The following is a 27,119-nucleotide window of genomic DNA, read 5'->3' on the forward strand; positions in this document are numbered from 1 at the left end:
TTCATCACTCCAGAGAACGCTCCAGAGTCCAATGGCAGCTAGCTTTACGCTACTCCAGCAGACGCTTGGCATTGCGAATGGTGATTTTATGCTTGTGTGCGGCTGCTCTGCCATGGAAACCCATTTCATGAAGCTCCCGACGAACAGTTATTGTGCTGACCTTGCTTCCAGAGGCAGTTTGGAACTTGGTAGTGAGTATCGCAACCGAAGACACGATTTGTACGCGCTTCAGCACTCTGTGGTCCCATTCTGTGAGCTTGTGTGGTCTATCACTTGGCGACTGAGCCGTTGTTGCTCCTAGATGTTTCCACTTCATATTAACAGCACTTACAGTTGACCGGGGGCAACTCTAGCAGGGCAGAAATTTGACGAACTGACTTGTTGGAACGGTGGCATCCTATGACGGTACCAGTTGAAAGTCACTGAGCTCTTCAGTACGGGCAATTCTACTGCCAATTTTGTCTATGGAGATTGCATGGCTGTGTGCTCGATTTTATACACCTTTCAGCAACGGGTGTGGGTGAAATAGCCGAATCCACTAATTTGAAGGGGTGTCCACATACACTATATATTCAAAAGTATGTCCTTGTCATCTCCTTGGTTGATTTAGGAGGCATCTTATAGAAAAATAAAACATAATACAATTAAAGTCAGTAACCATAGTAAGTCATATAAATAGGCATCAAAATCCCTCAATCATCCTAACATAATAGAAAATGTAATGGTCTTATTTAGCAAATAAGTATTCAATTTCAACTAACCATGATCATATGTGTAGTTTGTGTGTCTTTTCAGGTCTTAATGTAAGTAAAATTGTATGAACTAATACATTTTGTCATTACCATCACATTCTGTCCTTAACATCACAGTTCATTATGTGGTGGTATTATTATGTGGTGGTAATGACCTGTGGTGGGAATTACATTTGTACAGTATTTGGTTATAAATAGCAGGGTTTCTAGCATGCTAACTCCAGTTGAACTGCTAGCATACAATGTATCCTATATACACATATTTAAAACATAATTCAAAAAATGTAACATAATTTGATTAAATTATATCCTATTTGGTAATGTGAGTCTCCCTCCATGACATCCATGTTCTCCACTGTCGCTATTCATATCCATGGTAACCAAGTACACAAACGTTTGAAAAAACATTATTATCATGTAATTTGCTTGTCGTGGTGGCAATGACACAATACTGACACAAATATTTTATATTTTCCTTTCAAGCCTATTTAAAAAAACGCATTACCAAGGACACCAAGATTTTTGCAGGGGTTATATATGTTGTTTTTAAAGTATATATCCACATAACCTGAAACAAATACATTTCCCTTTGCAGCAGGGTACGGTAGGAGGGCAAATGCGACGACAAAATAAATAGACTTATTTAAAAGTGAAACTGTTAGCCGTGATAATTTTAATGTACGTGATTATGTAAATTCATTCAACATTTTACAAAGACCATGTTGATGTAAAATCCCGCCTTTTCGAAGTTAATCTCACCTATGAGAAAGCAACACTAGAACCCAGCATGCAGACTTGTTCTCGAGAGGCGGAGCCCAATCGGTTCCATTTGCTGAGGCGCGTTCGTAATGAAAGGGAGCGCGTGAGCGGGCTAGAGCTTCTTGGTGGAGTGTCTAAATGTGCTTGACTTCTTCGCATTATATTGTGTGGAGGAGCGCTGCACACGTTGTTATAGCACACCGACATCGTACTTAGAAATACTAATCTCCTGTTCGGGGAGAATACAAAACCAAATTCAGTATTCTTTCCCGAAGTCTGTTATTCACAGCTTGCGAAAAAAATGTCGGCACCGGCGGCAAAAGTGAGTAAAAAGGAGCTGAACTCAAACCATGACGGAGCGGACGAGACCTCCGGTAAGGAATGGCGGCCTCCAGTTCACCGCCATTTTCACTTCCTTTATTACTTCTACCAAAATCTACTACTTTAAAGTAAAATAGTTCACAAACCGTAATTTGTCGTCTGTGGGCTTTTCACTATGAATCTGGCCGGTTTTAGGTCCAGTCAGTATTGTCTGTCGTGAGTGCGTAGTTAGTTCTGTCTCTAGCTGTTAACGCTACTACGTTAGACCGGTGATGGAGGCCATGTTACCTAGCTAGCAACATTTCCTAACTGGCTAACTAATTGTCCAATCAATGCATGTCCTGTTAAGTATTTTCGTTCTCAAGTCTAGTCGTTGCTACTATAAATACAATTACAAAACATTTGTTTTATAATAGACTGTATTTGTGCAGTTGACTGAGGAGTAATGTGTTTTCTATGTTGAATGAAATAACCGTGGCCTAGTGTTACTTTGTTGTTGTGCATATCCGCCATGATGAAGCAAGCCGTAACGCTAGCTAGTTTGCGAATGTGAAATTGGCAACATGGCTAACGGTAGTTAGCTACCATCTAGTGAACCACAGTTTTTGAGAAGAAGCCCATTGGAAGAGTTTAACGGATTTAACGATTGAGGGATATTTGTCTAACTTGGTCATAGTCTCGATACAATGCGCACTTACCTAGCTATTAGACAGTGTTGGGGAAGGAGGCAGAGTGTAGTGTGCGGAGTACCACATTTAAACCACGCGGCCATCCTCACTGTAGCCAGCAGGAAACGCCGTTTGCAAGCTGCTATGAAATCGCTACAAAAAGGTGCTGCTAAAACTCATGCATTGCAATTAACTTGTTGGTTAAGATTTATATAATATTTCCGCAAAATGTTCACCCCTTTTCAGATTGCAAATCGTTWGTGATTAGCTCATGCAACCTATTGCAATGCTTTTCCATCAATGGTCTTGAGAACAGCAGCTTGTTGAGGGTCAATTTCAAAACCACCAGCTCGTAACTTTGTTTGCTACAGTTAAGTTACATCTTTAATTCTTTGTTGGTAGTGCGCAGGAAGTTAGTGTGTAGTTACTCTTTAATTTTGACGTCTGGTGAACACCAATGCACTGAACCGATGGTTTCCAATATTTTCTGACATTATTGAACTTTGTTTCCTAATAGAAAAAGAGCAACAGGAAGCTATTGAACACATCGACGAAGTTCAAAACGAAATTGACAGGTAAGCCAGTCAAGTTAAAATGTATATGTATCAGAAAAACTAAAGTGTTTAACCGTGTGATAATGGTGCTTGATGTGCAATCTCTTTTCTCCAGACTGAACGAGCAAGCGAGTGAGGAGATATTGAAAGTAGAACAGAAATACAATAAACTCCGTCAGCCGTTCTTTCAGAAGAGATCAGAACTGATTGCTAAAATCCCCAACTTCTGGGTCACCACATTCGTCAACCATCCACAAGGTGAGCTTCAGCATGTCCCTTTGGGCTCTCAGGATTTTTCCACTGGAACCTAGAATATTCTGACTTTGTTTTCTTGTTTGTCCCTACAGTTTCTGCTCTTCTTGGGGAGGAAGATGAGGAGGCACTTCACTATCTGACCAGGGTGGAGGTTACAGAGTTTGAAGATATCAAATCAGGCTACAGAATAGATTTTGTAAGTGATAATGATTGCCACCATATTGTGTTCACYGGATATTGCATTAATGTCTGGACTTTATAGCGTACCTTAAAATGTACTAAATTAAATTGACGTGTGTTCCAGTATTACGACGAAAATCCATACTTTGAAAACAAAGTCCTTTCCAAAGAGTTCCATCTGAACGAGAGTGGAGACCCATCCTCAAAGTCAACAGAAATCAAATGGAAATCAGGAAAGGTATTTCACGTTTGTATTTTCAAATGCTTGGTAATACTGCAGTCTATTAATGCATGGCATTTGGCAGAAACCAGTGCGTCGCTTTCTTTAAAAAGTCCAACGTAAMGGCGAAACGCTGTACCTGAATGTTGTATGTACCTTAGTGATCGAGCCTTTTGGTTTTCATGCCAGGTAGTTGTGTTAAGTATTTCATTTGTTTTGCTATGCAATCAAACTCATCGCTTTAAAACAAGCAAAAACAAGCTGGTTTGTAATCCCTGTGACGTTGTCTCTGAAGGACCTGACAAAGCGCTCCAGCCAGACACAGAACAAAGCCGGCAAGAAGAGGCAACATGAAGAGCCAGAGAGCTTCTTCACCTGGTTCACTGATCACTCAGATGCTGGGGCAGATGAGCTGGGAGAGGTTATCAAGGATGACATCTGGCCAAACCCCCTGCAGTACTACCTGGTGAGTGGTCTCCACGGCCTAACACCTCCCTCTTATCAATGTTCTCTTTACTTTGAATGGGACTTTTATGCCCATTGTGCTACCTACTGTATTGTTAATTCTTTGGATGTGTCATTTTGATTGTTTAGTACTGTTCGTGTTAATATGTGTTTTTTGTTTTTATTTCACTTTGACCTGAGTTTAAGATTTCCACTGTACCCTGTAATTACAACAGCAACCCTGTACATGTGACTATTAAACGTCTAATCTATTGGCTGTAAATGTCACCCAGGAGATTGAAGTCTGCTATGTCGACAAAGGATGTATAGTTAAAAGGTTGGCTAATTTGATTGGCAGGTTCCTGACATGGATGATGAGGAGGGTGAAGGTGAAGATGATGACGATGAGGAAGGTCTTGAGGATATTGATGAGGAGGGTGATGAAGATGATGGGGAGGAAGATGAAGAGGAGGATGACGGTGATGACGGGGAGGTATGCCCTAAATAAATAATTTGCTCAATTCACTTTATTCAATAGTGAAATTTGTTTGCACAGTATTGATTTTTATTTCCTTTTGTTTAGGATGATGGAGAAGATGACTAAACCGGAAAGTTAGATAATCTACCAATACCCTTTGCTATTTCCCCCCATTTGGTTATCCACCCATATTTAGGAGCAAGATTTTTTTACTTTTATTTTGTGCTTCATTTCCTCATTCTGAAGCCTCTCCTGTCTGTGCCATGTTTCATTTTTGTCTCCTCTAAAACCAATGTCAAATTCCTGCCTTTGAATTGTCAAACCACAATAATTCCCACATTCATCTAGGGGGGGAACTACTAGAATAAGCAAGCCATCTTGTAGTTAAATGAATGGCAATTTCTATAAATTGTTCTTCCTGTTAAAGGTTGTGCGATTTAAATTAACAAAAGCCATGGTGCATTGACTTGGCACTAGTGGACCCCTCCAGTTTTTATACTTTTGTTCAGTTGGGAGTAGATCCCTAAAAAAAAATCCCCCTATGTGGTTAAAAGTCAACAGATAAAGTACTAGCTCATTCCTATCAGTTTTTGCAATGTTTGTGGTCAATGCTGGGGTAGGGTAGAGAGACATCTTAGGGTGTTGGGGAGGGTGGGAATTTTGAGGACATTACTATGTTTTATTTTTTTTCATTGTATTGTTTTACAGACATCCGTGAGATTTGAAATTACATTTTTAATAAACAAAACAAAACTTATTAAAAAAAATGCTTGTAAATTTGGGCCCCCACTGCTTCATGAAAAAGGACCTTGTTATCTCATGGAATTTGCATCTAATCACCATTTTATTTTCTGCTGGGGYAAAAAATGTTTTAAACTTAGTGTACAAGTTTCTTTGTTACAATAAAACTTAATGTGTACACGAATGTCTCATCTAACCAACCATAGTAGTCAATTGTAGTTCAATTAGTTATCTAGAGCCAGAAACTAAATGATAAATGTCTGGTTGTTACATCTAGAATTGTGGTACGCTTGCAGTATTGGACAGGTATGTTAAACTCAGTAACAGTATCGATCTCAAATGTGCGTACTTTGTGTATTACAATCACCGGAAATACTACATGCTGTATTATTGCCATTTTTTTTATTATGAAATGCAAAAAATAGTATCGTTTTTATAGCCAGGTATAATTTGTAGCTTTGAATGCAGTGGATGTCAACTTCTGAATGATTTCGGAGTCAGTAGTGTTGATGCAAATTTTTCTTGTAACAATCGATTAGTGACCAAAGCCACAAATGTCTCRTCCGATTCCTCAAATTCCCCTTTGGTTAAAGTCCTTGGCCATTCAATGGGTTGAAAGGCCCAACCTGGGGGGGAAATTACATTGTTACAAAACAGCATAAGGTAGAGCCATTTGATTTTGCAATTGATGCCTAGGGTTAGAATAGACCCACTTGCCAGACACGTTTAATGGATGAGACACGGAATCAAAATATATAATTCCCAACCCACCAAGGTGTGCGTTACATCGCGGACATGTAGCCACTGTCCAGGCATATCCAGGATACCAGGTGAAATGTTTGTCCGCAGGCCAGTGCTTGACAACGTCTGCCTTTCTGAAAGTCATGACTTCAAACTGGTAGCCCTGTGGGTTTTCGAACCGCTGGACGGGCACTCTTCTTTCTCCAACAACCGTATCATTTCTATAGGAGAGCGCAAGTCGACTGTGGATAAAGTTGGCATCTTTCTCAAAAGCCAATTCATGTCCACAGGACCTGCAGAGTAACAAGTCACCGACTTCTTCGCCAACACAGGATTCGACGAGTTTTAAATCGCACAGAAATGCAGTGAAAAACAGAAGTGTTTGTAGTCGAATTCCCCACAGCTGTKTCACTCTGACCGCCATTGTTGGCAACAATGTAGCAAATCGAAACGCATATTTATACTTGTGTATCATTATGAAAATCTAGCTCGAATATATTTTACACCTAGATGCAAATCAGGAACGAGCGAGTTCGGAAGAAACACGAGAGTAGTCGGAAATGGCGCTGCCTACAGCCGATCAATATATTTATAGACATCTCAAATTTGGTTCGTTTGAAAACCTCCCACATTAACTGGAAAACCACGTAATGTTTGCAAGGACCGTCAAGATCGAATGAATCCCTTATCGTATTGCGCCGTCTACAGGTGGAGGTGGGCATTTCGCGGAAATATTACGTGTTGACGTCRTGTTACTACTGGCAACGTAAAGTCGAACGTGGGTTCAACGAATGTTAACCAATCACAGACAGCTGTCGTTACAAATCGGTTATGAACGAGCCAATTGCGTACGAGATGACCGGATCGTGTCCCGTCAGCAGAGATTCAGTAGGTAAACAAAAGTTTGTAAGGGCTTCAGTAAGCTGTAGAGCACGTTTATGAATAAGGAACATCTTACATTTTTTAGGTTAGCTTGCTGGTCATGCATGTTGTGATCTCGTGAACTAGACATTTCAATTAACAATTTTGACAACATTTTTCAAATACATGTTCATTTAAATGGATAACGTTAGTTGCTGGTCGGAGCTAATCGTGAACATGATGCATTTACTGTTCTTGTCGTGGTTAGCTGAGTAAACTGAACTTGACCATATGGAGTTGAGTTTGACCAAATGGAGTTGACTTTACTCGGCTATGTCGTGGTATTATTGTCTCTGGTGTATGACTTTCTGGCAGCTAGAGCAAATTCTGTTCTATCATGTGCTCCAATTTCTAGATGAACTGATCATTGTTAAATAATGAAAACGCGTGATTCTTCCCCACCATTGCACGTTCACGTGCCAGAGACCACACCTGTACATGTACACCTGAAGAGGAGGCAGAAGAGCTGTACTACAACGACACCACAGGTTAGTTAATGTTTAGTCAATGACTAACCTGTGGTGTCATGATACACTTACTCAACCTTCGAAATAAAGTAGGCCTATAGCAGAAATAGGCCTCCCTTGACTGCCGCAACAGTTGCATGTCAGTCAACCACTGCTCTCTTTGCAGATGAAGATTAAAGAGGTGCAAATCAAAGGGGATATTGGGAACCTGCGTGCCAGAGCGAGGTCCCGGGCACCCTGGGTGCTGGCCCCAGGAAGAACCTCCACTCGGGATGACGCATACAAGTGGGAGGTCCTGGAACTGTTATTTGCTCCTCACAGATACATTTTCATCCAATGCTATAGATGTTCCTTATGTGTCACATTGACAAAGATACATTATTTCTCACTTCCCACAGATATAATATCCTACATGATATCATTAGATATACTACCAATGTTGATTTTCATGTCTCTCAGGGGCCTTCATACTGTCTGGAGCTCACAACTCTATCACAGGCTAACCCTTCCCTGTCCCCACTGCAGTTGACTGACCTGTCTGATGAGGATAAACAAGAACAGAGGATGCATAGCCAGTGTAACAAATATAGGAGGAAGATTGATGGACTCATGATGGATGTTGGGTCTCCAAAGAATGACGTATGTACAGTGCCTTCAGAAAGAATTCATACCCCTTGACCTCTGCCACATTTTGTTGTTACAGGCAGAGTAAAACATTTATTAAATCATCCATCTACATACAATGTCCCATCATGACAAAGTGAAAGCAAGTTTCTTGACATTTTTGCAAATMTATTGAAAATTAAATACAGAAATATCTAATTTACATAAGTATTCACACCACTAAGTACATGCTTTGTAGACACACCTTTAGTGCTGATTACAGCTGTGAGTCTGCGTTGCCACACACACCTCCAACTCAATCATCAAGTTTGCAGACCGCACAACAGTAGTAGGCCTTACTACCAACAATGACGAGCCAGCCTACAGGGAGGAGGTGAGGGCCCTGGGAGAGTGGTGCCAAGAAAATAACCAATCACTCATCAACAAACAAAGGAGCTGATCGTGGACTTCAGGAAACCGCAGAGGGAACACCCCACTATCCACATCGACAGGACCGCAGTGGAGAAGGTGGAAAGCTTCAAGTTCCTCGGCGTACACATCACTGACGATCTGAAATGGTCCACCCACACAGACAGTGTGGTGAAGAAGGCGCAACAGTGCCTCTTCAACCTCAGGAGGCTGAAGAAATGTGGCTTGGCCCCTAAAACCCTCACAAACTTTTACAGATGCACAATTGAGAGCATCTTGTCGTGCTGTATCACCGCCTGGTACGGCAACTGCACTGCACTGCCCGCAACCGCAGGGCTTTCCAGAGGGTGGTGAGGTCTGCCCATCGCATCACCGGGGGCAAACTACCTGCCCTCCTGGACACCTACAGCACCAGATGTCACAGGAAGGCCAAAAATATTTACTGCTTCATTACAATACAGAGCCACAATCTCACTGGAATTCAGCAATATCATGTTCATCCCTCTTGTTTGTTGCATGATTGTGTCCAGTAAACAAAGATGTGTGTGTGTTTATGTCTGCTTTTGGTAATCAGGTGAGGCTGTGGAAGAAGGAGCGTATGATGGAGCACCAGTTAGAGTGTCTGAGCGCATGCCAGCGTGTCATCGACGAGCAGGAGGAGGAGCTGCTGGATGCCACCAAAGAGCTGGACCTCAGAGAACGAGAGAAGATCTCCATCCAACACTCCCTAAGGAAGAGGGGCGAAGCAGGCTACAACAGGTGTGGACTCCACCTGTAATATCATAAGGACATTTAGTCATCAAGCATAGGATTATCAGTATTAGATTGAGTAGCCAATAGAATAGAATGAAAATACATCTGAACTATTTAATSTTTACAAGACAACTTAAAAATGTGTGAGGCAGTTTAGGAACAGCATGGTTTTAACCTTTCAATTCTGTGCAGTGCTTATTCGGGGACTCTACACGGGGAAAGATACATGCTACTGAGGAAGCTGGTAGAAGCGGAGTTTGACGGGGTGGCAGTGGTCACACAGTTGACAGCATTGAATGAGTCCATGGGTGGTGTGAAAAAGGTGAATTTGATACAAGTGACCATGTTAAATATTAAATATGGACTTAAAAAAAAAAAATCTTTAAGACTGTCCTTTCTCCTTGCTAGGATAAGCGGTTGTCCAAGGCGGACGCTGCCCTGCTTGGTAGGCAGCAGGAGCTGCTGACAAAGAAAATAGAAACATTTGACAGCACAAACCGCACTCTCCAAGAACTCCTCAGGGAGTGCCATGAGCGAGAGGTACTCTCCCCAATACATTGACTTGCTCAGACTGACGAGGACAGTGGCTTTGAAAGAATATCTAAAATGACAATTAGAATTGTGGTCTTATATTTTTGTTGATGTATTTATTGTTAGATAGAATCATTGAGGACATCAGAGCAAAGGCAAGGCATACTGAAGAGACTGGCGGACACAGAAGCAGAAAAAAATGTGTGTATGCATCACCATGTGCTTTTATCTCTTACATTCCCCTTTTATATTGGTTTCCTTTCACTCTGTGTGGTGCATATCCATGGTCATAGATGACATTAAGAATGTTGTTTCTGTTTTTCTGGCTTTCAGCATCTTGCTGCAAAACTCAACAACAAAGAGAAGGAAGCCACCCAGCTTGCAGTACGTTTGGATTCTGAAAAGGTACATCATTGGCTCTAGTTCTCTAGATTCTCATTCGTTTGCATTTGATGCGGAGCGAGATCATAAAGATCATTATTTATTTATAGAAATATAAAAAATATATATCAAATTGGTGGATACTTATTTTTGTCCTATTTCAGTCATGTACAAGTGTGTAATTTATACGTGTATGTAAATGAAAAATGCTCTGGGATTTGAAACAGCAACCTTTTGGTTAATGGCGCAACGCTCTAACCGCTAGGCTACCTGCCACCAGTGCTCACAAATAGCATCTTATCAATATTCATCATTCCATATCCTCCATACAGGACATTGTGAAGACCACAGGAGAGCTGTCTAAAGTTCTGGAGTCAACCTGCAGCCAGCTTATTTTTCAGTTACGCAGCAAAGAGACTGAAAATGACCGCCAGGCCAGCCGGAGTAAAGTGGGTACCAAGGTTTATAGGCCACAGAAGTAATAGAGTGTTATTTTTTGGTCCTTGGGGGCAATTCAAGGAGTTGGTCTGATGATGCACTCTGATGTCATCGGCCTCCCCCTTGCTTGCCAGAATAATAGAGGAGCAATTGAAGACACTTGTGCCATGTCAGAGGACACCTGGACCACCTATTGAGCCATTTGTTAAGTAAATCCGGTGATAAATGAGGTTCTAGGGAGGCTGGAGTGGGTCTTTAAAGTATAGACTCTGGAACATCTGACCACAACAATCATCTCTCTCCATTGCTTTCTCTTATCTCCCTTCCTTGTGTGGAGTAGGAGATGGAGCAGACCCAGGAGCAGCAGAAGGAGGAGATACAGGCCCTGCTGGAGCAGCTGAAGCGACAGAGTAAAGAGGACAAAGAGAGTCTGAAGCAGGTCAACCAGAGGCAGAGGGCAGAGCACAGTGAGGATTCAGCCAGACATCTCTCTGCACAGCTGCTGGAGAAGGTCAGACACTCACTGGTCCTCAGGCTGCTCTCATGGGTTGACACGTGGTGTTGGGTGAATATTATTATATGCTGTGCATATTATTAAATGGGAGGAGTACATGTATACTAACATTAACAAGCAATCTAAGAGGGCCCGGTTCAACGAGGGGGCAAAAGGGAACTTAGCCCCCTCTGAAACTTGTGCCACTTCAGTTTTAGTTTAATCTCCTTATATAAAAATAGCATAAAAGTTCAAATGATTGAGTGACAGGTTGGTGCGAAATCTGTATCACCACTGCGCTGTATCAGCACCATGGACAGAGCATGCCGCGGAGTGTGTGTGTTTGTGTGTAGGGGGCTATAGAAAGCCACTGGGCGGTTAGATAGGCTATGACTGCTTTCCATAAAAAAACAGGAAAAAACCCTGCTCTTCTGTGGTAGGCTACGTGAATAACATGGCAGGCAATGTGAATAAACTGATACGCCTCCCCCTGGAATATTGGATTTTGATTTATAAGGACGGGGTCAAGTTTACAGTTGAAGCTGCTTCACTCAACTCTGCCTCACTCCCCCCACAACAGAGTTTAGCTAGCTGTAAAAGCCATTCGTGTTATTAGCCTATTTAGCTCTAACCAGCAAATCTGCCACGATGGATATCAGAAATCAAACCACAGAGGCCGCTGCCAAGACCAGCAGTGATGATGCGGATAGAGCGCAAATGAGATTTTGCGTGCAACATGTCACTTCATGGTCAAAAGCACTCAAATGTCTCGGCATTTGAACTTTTATGTTTATTGTGGTATAAGCAGAATTCAATATAATTCCAATGCAAGAACCCAAATGACGCCCCTGCGTATAGCTACATATCGATATGTTTCATCATAGAAATAGATAACCATAGAAATAGAATGTAGGCTTTATTGGTAGGCTATTGCTTTTCATGGTTATAAATGGAAATGTACGTATTGAAAACATGTTTATAGTAGGCTGGCATTGCTTAATTGATTATGTGGGTCTAATTCGATCCACAGAAGTGTATTGTGCCATATCGCAACCTGTTACTGAACGCATGAGCTGCATGATTTTCCATGTTTTAAGCTGGACTATTTATTTGGCAAGACAGCTGTGCATGGCTGCATCTCACTGTAGTAGGCTGTAGGCTATGTTTTGGGTATTTGCTTTCGCCTTTTGTTTACTGCTTCTTTTTTTTACTGCTAATGTAACTAGCCTAAATATAGATTGTGTCATGCCTTTATCAATCTGATATTTAGTTTCTAGGCCTATAGTAGGCCTACCACTGTTTTGTTCTGTTCGCATTCACTTGTTCGCATTCACTTGTTCGCATTCACAGCTGTCGGTATTCTAAGCAAAACTGCTATTCAGTATTTTTGTTTTGCATGAATAACTAGACTACTACTTTCAGCATTTAGTTTGCATTATTGTGGTAAGACAGCTGTGTGTATGGCGGCATTCACATAGATAGGGTAATTCACCTATTACAYACAACCTATCTTGTAGCCTATATCCATTGCCAAATAGGCCTTGCTTTAGTGTGTAGGGCGCTATCCATTGTGCTGATACAGCGCAGCGGAGATTGGCTACAGATTTCGTGCCAATCTGTCTCTTCAAAAGCACTCAATGGTCTCCGAGTCTCTGCATTTGAACTTTGTTTATTGTGAAATAGAGGGATATAAGTAGAATTCAATGTAATTCTAATGCATGAACCCTGTTAAATTGTACCCTCTCATTGATTTCAACTGCCCCTTAGTTACTTTATCTTTGGTGCCGGGTCTGGGCCCAAGAGTCACACTTCCCTATGTATTTGTGTGCCATAATTCAGGAGACTGAGTTGGCAGAGGCCCTTACCTCAGCTGAGAGCTGGTGTACCCGCCACTCGAAAGAGGTGACTGTTAAGAGCCAGCTTGAAGTGGAAATCGCTGTTTTCAAGAAGTGAGTAATTGTGACTGTTTGTTATGAACGGTTCAAAAACTTTCACTCTGTAACGGTTCGTCTTTGGCAAATGATCTTGTAAAAAAAGTTGTCTAAAACCTTTTAAGTGTTTCTCATTTCTTATATCTTCATTATGTGCTCTGCTGTCTTGTCTGTGCAGCCAGGTGAGTGAGCTGACTGCACAGATCCACACTGTGGAGGAGAAAGGCCATCCAGAGAGGGAGGGGCTCCTGGACCAACTGCACCGCCTCACCTCTGACAACTCCTCCAACAAACTACAGAACCAGAAACTGAAGGTAAACATCTGTTTTTCTTCACTACCAGTCATCGAGTGTAATAAACTGTAGAATATTAGACATAGTAAGGATTGAAGATAAAACATTCTATAACTTTTAATGTCTGGAGAGTTTAGTTATTTGTGCATCTTCTTCTTGAGATCACCCTGTCTGCTGCAGAGGAGAACCTGATGCAGTCCCAGTCTGAAGTCCAGCAGCTGAAGAGTTCAGTCAAGAAGCTAGAGAGCCAGGTGGAAAACTATAAGCGCAAGGTACAGTTGATCAGCATACCAGAGTGTGGGCTGTACTTCAACCTTATGAGAAGCCAAGGCGTTATAATCCAGCAATAAATACTGTACATGCTGCATGCTATCCAGTCTGTAGCATAGATTTTGAATAGATAAGTGACCATGTGCTGCAGGTTCAGAGGGCTCGATTAGAGTCAGAGGAGTACTGCTTAAAGCTGGAGATCTCTGAGAAACATGCACAAGGGATGAAGGCTGACCTGGAGAGGGAGATTGAGCAGGTCAGGAGGCAGCTGCTGGGGCGTCTGAAAGAGCTGGAGCCTCTGCCTGAGAGGCTGAAGCGTTCTGAGCTACAGTTGAGAGTGGCCCAGGAAGAGACACAGACTCAGGAGAGGAGAAACACTGAGCAAAACAATGCCCTGTCTGAACTCAGACACAAGGTATGCACACATACTGTAAATGAACAGTTGTGTATTCACAGATTGATTCTGATCTGTGTTTGAATAAGAAGGGTGTCTGTGTGTGTCTCTGTGTAGGTGGAACAACAGGGATGTTGGGTGGAGACTTTTCAAGAGAATAATTTTCTTCTGGTGGAGGAGCACAAAAATCTGCAGCAGAAGATAGAGAGTATAGAGAGGTAAGTCATATCAATACCCGAGGGGGAGATCGCCTATTTGGTGTCCCTATGGACAATGATCACACTCAGGTCCACAAGACATCCTTACATGTTTCTGCTGGTCAATGTCTGGACTGTTCCGTCCCTCCCCAGGAAACTGGAGGAGGCAAACTTGCAGAACAGAGATATGGTCCATGTAATCGGCAAGCGGGAGGAGACCATCTACAGCACCCAGAAACAGCTGGAGGAGCGGGCCCGGGAGTGCAGCATCCTCTCCAAGCAGCTGGAGCAGGCCTTCGAGGATGGACAGAGAGAGGTCTGTCTTACTCCTGAATATCACTTAAATACCTCTGTAGTCTTTCAGTTTCTGTTTCAGCCTCAAGATTATTTCGTTTTTACCGGTTTTGTTAATGTTATTTCTGAGTGTCAACTTGATCATTTTGGTTGGACTTTTAGGCGGATCAGAGCCTGGAGCAGGCTTTATTCAAAGAGAGGTCCATCCAGACCAAGGCTCTGGACCTGGAGAGCCAACTGGGCCTCAGAAGGACAGAGCTCAGTCAGTTACGCAGAAGCAAAGAGGATGTGAGTGAGAGATTTTAACCCAACAACCTAGTTTTATAGAGTTATCTATGTGTTATACATTATACATCCAATATATTTTTTAATATTTGTTCTAACTTCCCAATCAATTGCAAGGGACAGGAATACTGTGTAGCTCTGTCCTTGAGCTGTTCTTGTCTATTAATGTTCTGTATTATGTCATGTTTCATGTTTTGTGTGGAAATAGGAAGAGTTGCTGCTGCTATCCAGTGGTGGAAAAAGTACCCAATTGTCATACTTGAGTAAAAGTAAAGATGCCTTTAATAGAAAATGACTCAAGTGAACGTCACCCAGTAAAATACTACTTGAGTAAATGTATAAAAGTATTTGGTTTTAAATATACTTAAGTATCAAAAGTAAATGTTATTGCTAAAATTTACTCAAGTATCAAAGTATAAATCCTTTCAAATTAAGCAAACCAGTCGGCACTTTTCTGATTTTTATTTATTTACGGAGAGCCAGGGGTACGCTCCAATACAGACATATTTACAAACAAAGCATTTGTGTTTAGTGACTCCACCAGCTCAGAGAAAGTAAGGATGACCAGGGATGTTCTTTTGATAAGTGTGTGAATTTGACCATTTTCCTATCCTGTTAAGCATTCAAAATGTATGGAGTAAAAAAGTACATTATTTTATTTAGGAATGTAGTGTAGGCAAAAAATATAAATAGTAAAGTACAGATACCCCCAAAAACTACTTAGCAGTACTTTCAAAGTATTTTTACTTAAGTACTTTACACCACTGCTGCTATCGCAAAAGCTAATGGGGATCCTAATAAAATACCCCAAAATACTGTATATCTATACAAACTTCAAAATCTGAACACCATAATAAGGTATGATGTTAACTGTGTCAAACTGAATGAATATGTGTCTTTTTTTTTTTGCAGATGGKGCGACGATTCCAGAATCAGTTGAAGAACATGAAGGAGAGACTGGAACAATCTGACTCTACCAATCGCAGCCTGCAGAATTATGTTCAGTTTCTCAAAGCTTCATATAGTAATGTGTTTGGTGACTCTGTGCTATCAAGSTCTCTACACACACACTTACCAATCTGATTGAAGAGTGTTAGCCTTATATTGTATGAGTTGTGTACCAATGATTTGTTATTTTCAGTATAAATGTACTGTATACTGTTTATCAAATCTATGATCAAATCTTAAAATGAAAATGGACTGTCAGACATGTTTCACTCTTTCACAAACAACAAACTCACAACATGAATAAAAAATGAAATATTTATCCAATGTTTTTCCCAAGTATTTTCCATAGATACATAACAAAAATATATATACGTTTTGATTTAATTGTATCCATTATGAGGTCAAAGTAGCTTTGTAACTGTCTGGTCCCTTGACGCGGAACCATTGTTGTATCTGAACTCGAAATAGACGGAAATTGAGCACTTCGGAGTTTTACTTTAGGCGGCCCCGTATGCAGCAAGCCCATTAAGCAAGCCGATGACAAGTTAATCACGGCATCACCGATTTCTCCGTGTCGATTGTGTGTTTATTTACACGCCGACATGCCTGTTGAACGTTTACGATGGGATTCATTGGAGGCCTTGAAAAACTCATCAAAAGGAAGACAGAAATACAACCCAGATTGGCCTGAAAGGGGGGAGATGATGAACGTGACCACTACCTAGCATTCTAGATACTGGTTCAGTTATTGTAGAAGTTGTGTTTTTACTAAAACAACATTGGAAGATGATCAGTATAGTTGGCTCATGAGTAGTCTGATTAATCTGGCTGTAATACACAATTAATTGGTATATACAGTACCAGTCAAATTCTTTGGACACCTACTCATCCCAGGGTTTTACTTTATTTGTACTATTTTCTACATTGTAGAATAATAGTAAAAACATCAAAACTATGAAATAACACATGGAATCATGTAGTAACCAAAAAAGAACTAATCAAAATTATTGTATTTTATATTTGAGATTCTTCAAAGTAGCCAACCATCGCCTTGATGACAGCTTTGCACATTCTTGGCATTCTCTCAACCAGCTTCATGAGGTAGTCATCTGGAATGCTTTTAAATTAACAGGTGTGCTTTGTTAAAAGTTAATTTGTGGAATTTCTTAACTTAATGCGAGCCAATCAGTTGTGTTGTGACATGGTAGGGGTGGTTTACAGAAGATAGCCCTATTTGGTAAAAGACCAAGTCCATATTATGGCAAGAACAGCTCAAATAAGCAAAGAGAAATGACAGTCCATCATTACTTTAAGACATGGTCAGTCAATCCGGAAAATTTCAAGACTTGCTTGGGCCAAGAAACACGAGCAATGGAAATTAGACCGGTGGAAATCTGTCCTTTGGTCTGAGTCCAAATTTGAGATTTTTGGTTCCAACCGCCTTGTCTTTGTCAGACGCAGAGTAGGTGAATGGAGGATCTCTGCACTTTGTGGAAAATGGCGCCGATAGATAGGGCAGCCGTGCTTCTAGCCCCAAGGCAACTTTGCAGTATTTTGTTTTTTATGTGTTATTTCTTATATTAGGTTATAAATGTTTTTGTGTTATTACATACAGCCGGGAAGAACTTTCGGATATCAGAGCGGCGGTAATTCACCAGCATTACAACCAGGAATACGACTATCTTACTTTTTCCGACTCAGGAGGCGCACACACCATGCACCGCTTCCATGTATATTACTTGCTAATCTTCAATCTCTGGATAATAAAGTAGACGAGCTCAGGGCAAGGATTTCCTTCCAGAGAGTCATCAGGGATTGTAACATATTCTGTTTCACGGTGACATGGCTCTCTTGGGATATACTGTCTTTGTCCATACAGCCAGTTGGGTTCTGAGTTCATCGCGCGGACAGGAAATCATATCTCCCCCCGGGAAGAAGGGCGGGGGTGTATGTTTCATGATTAACTACTCATGGTGTGATTGTGATAACATACAGGAACTCAAGTCCTTTTGTTCACCCGATCTAGAGGACCTCACAATCAATTGCCGACCGTATTACTTCCCAAGAGAATTCTCTTCGGTTATAGTGACAGACGTGTATATTCCCCCTCAAGCCGATACAACAACGGCCCTCAAATAACTTTACTGGACTTTATGCAAACTGGAAACCACATATCCTGAGGCTGCATTTATTGTAGCTGGCGATTTTAATAGAGCAAATTTGAGGAAAACGCTACCGAAGTTAAGTTAACACATTGACTATAGAATTCAAGCTGCTAAAACACTCGACCACTGCTACTCCAACTTCCGGGATACCTAAAAGGCCCTCCCCGCCCTCCCTTTGGAAAATATGATCACGACTCCATTTTGCTCCTCCCGTTCTATAGGCAGAAATTCAATCAGGAAGTACCCGTGCTAAGGACTATTCAATGCTGGTCTGACCAATCGGAATCCACACTTCAAGATTGTTTTGATCATGCGGACTGGGATATGTTCCGGGTAGCCTCCGAGAATAACATTGACGAATACACGGATACGGTGCCTGAGTTTATCAGGAAGTGTATAGGAGATGTTGTACCCACTGTTACTATTAAAACCTACCCTAACCAGAAATCGTGGATAGAAGGCAGAACTCGCGCAAAACTGAAAGCGCGAACCACCACATTTAACCATGGCAAGGTGACTGGGAATATGGCCGTATACAAACAGTGTAGTTATTCCCTCCGTAAGGCAATCAAACAGGCAAAACGTCAGTATAGAGACAAAGTGGAGTTGCAATATAAAGGCTCGGACACGAGACGTATGTGGCAGGGTCTACAGACATTCACGGACTACAAAGGGAAAACCAGCCACATTGCCGAGACAGACGTCTTGCTTCCGGACAAGCTAAACACCTTCATCCGCTTTGAGGATAACACAGTGCTACCGACGCAGCCCGCTACCAAGGACCGTGGGCTCTCCTTCTCCGTGGCCGAAGTGAGTAAGACATTTAAGCGTGTTATCCTTCGCAAGGTGTTGGTCAATTTCTTCAACAAATGATCAGGTCTATATAATTATCAAACATACATTAGTAATGGAAAGGAAACACAGACTCTTTGTTTAAGTATTAAAATGATCCTTTAGTAATTCAATTGTTGGCAGAAGTTGGTACAGAGTACAGTGTATGATAGCTCTCCCCAGGTTCTGCAAAATGTCTAAGACATCCTGTAACTCATATAGCCTTTCCCAGTCCTCCTTGCGTGAGTTTCCCTGGCAACAACATTTTAATAAATCTAACCTCCCCTGACAGCAGCAACCATCTTATCAGCAATTAAAAGCTCAGAAGTGGGTTTGACTGAAACTTGACCTTTCATCACAAGTATAGAGTCACAACAAGGTAAACGAGTCCAAGCATCTTCTGACAGGTGGCTGTTTCCATCAGGCCTGCGGAAGCCTTGTGTTCTCAGAAAAACAGATAACCACGGCGGGGCCCAGACAGAATGAGTATGAACGTACTGTAGTTTTCCTTCTTCTGATAGTGTCTGAAGGGCACAAAACTCAAAACAGGTGTTAAAACTTCTTATGGCTGCAGGGGCAGTATTGAGTAGCTTGGATGAAAGGTGCACAGAGGTGCCCAGAGTAAACGGCCTGCTCCTGAGTCATAGTTGCTAATATATGCATATTATTATTAGTATTGGATAGAAAACACTCTGAAGTTTCTAAAACTGTTTGAACTATGTCTGAGTATAACAGAACTCATATGGCAGGCAAAAACCTGAGAAGTTCCACTTCCTGTTTGAATTGTTTCTGAGGCTGGTAGTTTTTCAACCAAACTCTCATTGAAATTACAGCGAGATATGGATCTCGGCTTCCACTAGATGTCAACAGTCCATAGAACTTTGTCTGATGACTCTGCTGTGAAGGGGGGCCGAAGGAGACAGYAATGAGTAACCAAAGCCATGAGGTGACCACGCGCGTTCACGTGGGAGGCAGCTCCATTCCATCGCTCAACTGAAGTCAATGTAATTCTCCGGTTGGAACGTTATTCAAGATGTATGTTTACAACATTCATAAGATTGATTCAATACATCGTTTGACATGTTTCTACTGACTGTTACGGAACTTTTGGACATTTCGTCACGTTATAGTGGACGCGCTTTGTGACTTTGGAATTGTTTACCAAACGCGCTAACCAAAGTAGCTAATTGGACATAAATAACGGACATTATCGAACAAATCAAGCATTTATTGTGGACCTGGGATTCCTAGGACTGCATTCTGATGAAGTTCATCAAAGGTAAGAAAACATTTATCATGTATTTTCTGGTTTCTGTTGACTCCAACATGGCGGCTAATTTCACTATTGTTCTGAGCTCCGTCTCAGATTATTGCATGGTTTGCTTTTTCCGTAAAGTTTTTTTTAAATCTGACAGCGGTTGCATTAAGAAGAGGTATATCTATAATTCCATGTGTATAACTAACTTGTATTATCATCTACATTTATGATGAGTATTTCTGTTGAAACGATGTGGCTATGCACTATCACTGGATGTTTTTGGAACTAGTGAATGTAACACGCCAATGTAAACTCAGATTTTTTTATATAAATAACTATATAATAACTATCAAACAAAACATGCATGTATTGTGTACCATGAAGTCCTATGAGTGTCATCTGATGAAGATCATCAAAGGTTAGTGATTAATTTTATCTCTATTTGTGCTATGTGTGGCTCCTCTTTGGCTGGAAAATGGCTGAATTTTTCTTTGAGTTGGTGGTGACCTAACATAATCGTTTGTGCTGCTTTTGCTGAAAAGCCTATTTGAAATCGGACACTTTGGTGGGATTAACAACAAGATTACCTTTAAAATGGTATAAGATACATGTATGTTTGAGGAATTTTAATTATGAGATTTCTGTTGTTTGAATTTGGCGCCCTGCACTTTCACTGGCTGTTGTCATATCGATCCCGTTACCGGGATTGCAGCCATATGAAGTTACACACAGAGTTTATCATAACACAATTTATTAACCCTTTAAAAGGTTTGCGGCCTTGGTTTAACTCTTTTCAAAGGCTGCCGGGCCAAGACGGCATCTCTAGCCACGTCCTCAGATCATGCGCAGACCAGCTGGCTGGAGTGTTTACGGACATATTCAATCTCTCCCTATCCCATTCTGCTGTCCCCACATGCTTCAAGATAGCCACCATTGTTCCTGTGCTCAAGAAAGTAAAGGTAACTGAACTAAATGACTATCGCCCCGTAGCACTCACTTCTATCATCATGAAGTGTTTTGAGAGACTAGTCAAGGATCATATCACCTCCACCTTACCTGACACCCTATACCCACTTCAAATTGCTTAATGACCCAATTTATCCACAGACGATGCAATCGCCATCACACTGCACACTGCCTTATACCATCTTGACAAGAGGAATACCTATGTAAGAATGCTGTTCATTGACTATAGCTCAGCATTCAACACCATAGTACCCTCCAAGTTCATCATTAAGCTCAAGGCCCTGGGTCTGAACACCGCCCTATGCAACTGTGTCCTGGACTTCCTGACAGGCCGACCCCAGGTTGTGAAGGTAGGAAACAACACCTCCACTTCGCTGATCCTCAACACTGGGGGCCCCACAAGGGAGAATGCTCAGCCCCCTCCTGTACTCCCTGTTCAAGCATGACTGCGTGGCCACGCACGCCTCCAACTCCATCATCAAGTTTGCAGACGACACAACATTATTAGGCCTGATTACCAACAATGATGAGACAGCCTACAGGGAGGAGGTGATTGCTCTGGGAGTGTGGTGCCAGGAAAATAACCTCTCACTCAACGTCAACAAAACAAAGGAGCTGATCGTGGACTTCAGGAAATAGCAGATGGAGCACCCGCCTATCCACATCGACGAGGCCACAGTGGAGCAGGTGGAAAGCTTCAAGTTCCTCGGCGTACACATCACTGACAAACTGAAATGGTCCACCGACACAGACAGTGTGGTGAAGAAGGCGCAACAGCGCCTCTTCAAACTCAAGACGCTGAATACATTTGGCTTGGCCCCTAAAACCCTCAAACTTTTACAGACAATTGAGAGCATCCTTTTGGGCTGTATCACCGCCTGGTACCTTACTGCCCGCAACCGCAGGGCTTTCCAGAGGGTGGTGCGGTCTGCCCAACGCATCACCAGGGGTAAATTACCTGCCCTCCAGGACCCCTACAGCACCTGATATCACAGGAAGGCCAAAAAGATAATCAAGGACAACAACCACCTAAGCACTGCCTGTTCACCCCGCTACCATGCAGAAGACGAGGTCAGTACAGGTGCATCAAAGCTGGGACTGAGAGAACCTGTTTTTCCAGTCTATCTCAAGGCCATCAGACCGTTAAATAGCCATCACTAACACATTAGAGGCTCCTGCCCTATATACTGTACATAGACTTGAAATCACTGGCCACTTTAATGATGTTTACATATTTTGCATTGCTCATCTCATATGTATATACAGTATTGTATTCTATTCTACTATATCTTAGTCTATGCTGCTCTGGCATTGCTCGTCCAAATATGTATATATTCTTAATTCCAATCCTTTACTTAGTATTGTGTGTATGGTTGTGAAATTGTTAACTATTACTTGATAAATATTACTGCACTGTTGGAGCTAGAAACACAAGCATTTCGCTACACCTGCAATAAAATCTTGCAAACACGTGTATGTGACCAATACAATTTGATTTGATGTGTGGTTCCCACCGTGAAGCATGGAGGAGGTGGTGTGGGGGTGCTTTGCTGGTGACACTATTGGTGATTTATTTAGAATTCAAGGCACACTTAACCAGCATGGCTACCACAGCCTTCTGCTGCGATACGCAATTCCATCTGGTTTGCGCTTAGTGGGACTATCATTGTTTTTCAACAAGACAATGACCCAACACACCTCCAGGCTGTGTAAGGGCTATTATTTTATGAAACCATATCATGACCAAGACTTGGCATCTATAAGGTCTTATTTATGCATACATTTAAGCAATGAGATGAGATAAATATATATATGTTAGATACACACACAAAACTAGTCAAAAGTTGGAGTGTTGGAGATGACCTGGCCTCCACAATCACCCAACCTCAACCCAATTGAGATGGTTTGGGATGAGTTGGACCGCAGAGTGAAGGAAAAGCAGCCAACAAGTGCTCAGCATATGTGGGAACTCCTTCAAGACTGTTGGAAAAGCATTCCAGGTGAAGCTGGTTGAGAGAATGCCAAGAGTGTGCAAAGCTGTCATCAAGGCAAAGGGTGGCTACTTTGAAGAATCTCAAATATAAAATATATTTTGATTTGTTCAACACTTTTTTGGTTACTACATGATTCCATATGTGTTATTTTATAATGTCTTCACTATTATTATACAATGTAGAAAATAGTAAAAATAAAGAAAAACTCTTGAATGAGTAGGTGTGTCCAATGCTCCTTACAAGCCAGAATGTTGATTCAAATTACATTTAAACGTACTCTACCGGTTGTCTGTGCGGTTTGTCCTTCTACTAGAAATTTGAGATGAAATATCCACAGGGAAGTATTGTTTACCCAACTTTTTAGAGAGACTGTAGGTTAGAGAGCCTGTAGGTTATATGGCTCTAATATTGGCAGTTGGGGAGTAACGGATTTAAAAAAAAAAACTAACTGTAATCAGTTATGTTACCAGCAAAAATATTGTAATCAGATTACAGATACTTTTGAAAAAAATAGATTACTCTGAGGATTACTTTTAAAATTCAGGAAGGATGTTTGCGGGAAAAAAATTCTCTGTTTTCTCAATGACATTCAAATCAGCATTGAAAAAAGACACGTTTAAATTTGTTCAATGTGAGTGAGTCTGACCATAAATCAGAGACAACTATGATGACACCACAAATGTGTTTGATGGATCGCGGGAAAAGAGCAGGAATGGGCTTGACAGCAGTGGTGTAGTCTACGGCGATACGGATATCACTTATTATTGATATCTACATAGCACATTGATGTGAATCACAATGCTGCTCTCATTTAGCTATTTGCGCCTTACGGGTTGTGGTTGTTGTGGATGGCTGTTCACAAATCTAAATGTGTATTTGAACCCAATAAAGGTTGACCCCAATAATGGTTGAATTCAAGAAGTCTAAGCTGCCTATCAATCATTGATTTTGAAACCAGTGGACAGCCAGTGAAAAATGCGCTCTTGTAACAGCTGCATAGTGCGGATCCCAGCCTATGGAATAAAAGTGAGGCTTTTATTGTTCAATCTAATTCATGCTGATAAAAAAAATCATAGGCCTAATGGACAAACTCACACACTTTTGATAGACTTAAAGGGGCAATCTGTAGTTGCTACATCCATTTTTTGACTTATTTATTTAACCTTTTTAACTAGGCAAGTCAGTTAAGAACAAATTTGTATTTACAATTGTGGCCTACCCCGGCCAAACCCAGAGGATGCTGGACCAATTGTGTGCCGCCCTATGGGACTCTCAATCACGGCCAGTTGTGATACAGCCTGGAATCGAACCAGGGTCTGTAGTGATGCCTCTAGCACTGAGATGTAGGGTTGCAGGGACTGCTGCGCAATTCGGGAGCCCTTATAAATGATACATTGATTCTTGAAGAATAGAACTTATAGATGCCTCGTGAGCTTGGTTCAACTGTCACACTCCATGAGAACCCAAAATATAAGCTTGTTTTTCTGTAAACAAAAAATGTATAGCCTCATAACATGGTTAAAACTATATTTTTTATATAATGGATGGTCAGCCCTTGCATCCATCCTGTAAATCTGTCTATTATTCTGAGAGTGGTTACATTCATCCAGGCCCATCCCTCAGCTTTTTACGAAAACAGAGGCGGGCCGACGTTTTGTTATTGTTTCATCTGTGGATTTGCCCCTTAAACAGCTGCATATTATCAAGATATCAAAGTGTCACCAACAAAAAGGTAAATAGACCTATAGCAAATGCAGCATATGGCATTCATTTTTCACATGTAAATAGCACTTTTCAGTAGGGCTCAAAGCATGCCATTCCTTGAGCGCAGCATTTATTTTTCAACTCAAATCAATGAGCAGAGTAGAGCTGGCTAATAAATCCTTAGTTTTGGGGACATGCTGAGGTAAAACAATTTGCRTAATCTATACTTCCAAGTCCTATTCTTGAAGATCAAGGGTCTAAGATGTATTGTAATGACTGGAATTCTGATACTTAGATTTTTAATGTAAAGATATAATTTAATCATATTATTATATGTAGTAGAAAGCGATGGGTTAGAAGAAGCCTACATAACCAACCCATAAAGTAAAATGTAACATCCATATATGGCCAGCTATGTAAACTTTAACATTGATTTATCCTGCAATAGATGTCGTTCAATTGGTAAGAGACATTTTTGTCTTCTTCTAATGCCTCTTAAGGAGAAAGTCATCTAAAAGTAATTGGCTGTAATCAGTTTACGTTACTGAGTTTGGAAAATCCAAACTAGTTACTGATTACAATTTTGGACAGGTAACTAGTAACTGTAACGGATTACATTTAGAAAGTAACCTACCCAACCCTGAATATTGTGCATCCGCCATTCGCTCTCCCTTAAATGGGCAGAATAACTAGCGAGCTAAATTATTACAAACGTTATTACAGTGATTTAACAGTTTGCAATTGTGAGAAAATAAACAACAAACAAACCAGTAACTATGGCTTGCACAAATTCTGTGCAAGAATGTTGGTTACCAGTGCAGTGGCTTGATCAGCTGTGTAGCTAACTGTGGTATTTAGCAAGCTTACTGGCATGAAAAGCTTTTTTAGTCTGTTTTAATTACCCTGAAGTTGTAGACATGCAGCCCTACAATTAAGAAGAAATTACTGTTATCAGAAATCAGTCCGTAGGTCAGCATGTTTCTCTGCAATCGTATCGTTGGGTCAGCTGAGCACAGTCAGCAGCTGACTCGGGATACTACTGCAATGACTAGTTGTGGCAGAAGAACAGCTGCTTCATGAAAACTCATAATGTAAGAATTAGCACTAGTAACTACTTTAGCTTGCTAGCTAGCTTTTGATGGAAGATTCAACATTGTGTTTGCAGCACTAAGTAGGTAGCTGGTTTAGGGTTGCAAAGGGTCGGAAACTTTCTGGTAAATTTCCAGAATTTTTCTGTTAACTTTCCGGAGATTTTCCCTGGGAAGTTAAGCCCTAGAATTTGGGTGATTTTGCTTAAATTCATCAAAAAAGTTAGGTTATAACAGTGAAACTTTTTTGTGGGATACACATAAGGCAATTCTAGGTCTTGTGGCATATTTTGGTTAAACTATCCTCAATTCAACAGAATTGCAACCCTCTGCATGCACAGTGCATTCTTCCATCACATGATGCAGTGCACTCTTCCATCACATGTACAGCTGATTCTCAAGATCTTGCACACTAATGAGATGCTATTGAGCCCACACTACTACACTATCTGAGCCAAGGACTACATGCTTTCTGGTAATTTATTTTATTTGACATTATTTTTTGGTTAACTAGTAAATAGTAGCCTACAGCAAAATGTGTTTAAATCATTTCTAACTTGTTAACAATTTCTGCCAGTTAGTTTTTGCTACCATGTGGGTTTTAGCTTGCTTGAGCCTGCTAAATGAGGAGTGTTAATTCACCTGTTTCCATACATGTTTCATTTTAAAACATTTATCTTACAAAGGAGTTGTTTAATCGAACTGCTTAACTATTTATCTGTACATGGAATTGTATTTGGGTTTTTTTACTCATTTTTTTCCTAATCTTTGCAGGAAAATGCCACGGGCACTATCTGATGTGTGGAGATATTTCACTGCAGCTAATGTAAAAGGAAAAGCTGTGTGCATTTGCAAATACTGTGRCAAATCATATGTGAAGAATGCAACAAAGATGCAGAATCATCTGGCCAAGTGCATAAAGTTCCCTCAGCACTCACAACAAGCAACCTCTGACAAAAGTCCCTCTACTTCTATTCAAAGGTGAAAATGATGAATCAGACACCTTATCGATAGCAACAGCTCATGGTCCTCCTGGAATCAGAAGTTTTTTTGACTCAATGGAGGAACATAGTCAGACAAATGCTGATGAATGTCTTGCTCGAGCTGTGTATGCAACTGGTTCACCTCTGATGCTCACAGGCAATGTGTATTGGAAAAGATTTCTGAATGTTCTATGCCCAGTATACACCCCTCCAAACAGACATGCTTTATCTACTCATTTGCTGGATGCAGAGTTCAACAGAGTACAAGTGAAGGTCAAGCAAATCATAGAGAAAGCAGACTGTATTGCAATCATCTCTGATGGGTAGTCGAATGTTTCGTGGCAAGACTAATAAGCACAGTTCATCTCCACCCCTCAACCAGATTCTAC

General features: G+C 41.1%; 2 protein-coding genes across 12 annotated transcripts; both read left to right on the forward strand.

The window, feature by feature from the left end:
* Positions 1 to 1,586: 1,586 nt before the first annotated feature.
* Positions 1,587 to 5,550, forward strand: LOC111974542 (protein SET). The gene is made up of 8 exons (XM_024002312.2): positions 1,587 to 1,885; positions 3,018 to 3,075; positions 3,170 to 3,312; positions 3,402 to 3,505; positions 3,614 to 3,727; positions 4,005 to 4,175; positions 4,512 to 4,646; positions 4,737 to 5,550. Exons 1-8 carry the CDS (start codon positions 1,813 to 1,815, stop codon positions 4,755 to 4,757), a joined length of 819 nt encoding a protein of 272 aa, XP_023858080.1. The 5' UTR covers positions 1,587 to 1,812; the 3' UTR covers positions 4,758 to 5,550.
* Positions 5,551 to 6,880: 1,330 nt separating this feature from the next.
* Positions 6,881 to 16,060, forward strand: LOC111974541 (outer dense fiber protein 2). 11 transcript variants are annotated; one of them, XM_024002304.2, is made up of 19 exons: positions 6,881 to 7,001; positions 7,458 to 7,522; positions 7,668 to 7,793; positions 8,027 to 8,140; positions 9,108 to 9,292; positions 9,479 to 9,608; positions 9,695 to 9,826; positions 9,944 to 10,018; positions 10,151 to 10,222; positions 10,531 to 10,647; positions 10,977 to 11,201; positions 12,969 to 13,078; positions 13,239 to 13,374; positions 13,515 to 13,625; positions 13,775 to 14,038; positions 14,135 to 14,235; positions 14,368 to 14,530; positions 14,671 to 14,796; positions 15,706 to 16,060. In XM_024002304.2, the coding sequence occupies exons 1-19, from the start codon at positions 6,905 to 6,907 to the stop codon at positions 15,874 to 15,876; spliced, it is 2,520 nt and encodes an 839-aa protein (XP_023858072.1). In that variant the 5' UTR covers positions 6,881 to 6,904; the 3' UTR covers positions 15,877 to 16,060. The 11 variants fall into 11 exon arrangements, with proteins under 11 accessions (XP_023858072.1, XP_023858078.1, XP_070303076.1 ...); XM_024002309.2 differs by having other exon boundaries at positions 6,890 to 7,001; positions 10,977 to 11,147; XM_024002305.2 differs by having other exon boundaries at positions 6,913 to 7,005.
* The last annotated feature ends 11,059 nt before the right edge of the window (positions 16,061 to 27,119 follow it).

Source organism: Salvelinus sp. IW2-2015, linkage group LG15, assembly GCF_002910315.2.
Source record: "Salvelinus sp. IW2-2015 linkage group LG15, ASM291031v2, whole genome shotgun sequence".
NCBI classification, from domain to species: domain Eukaryota; kingdom Metazoa; phylum Chordata; class Actinopteri; order Salmoniformes; family Salmonidae; genus Salvelinus; species Salvelinus sp. IW2-2015.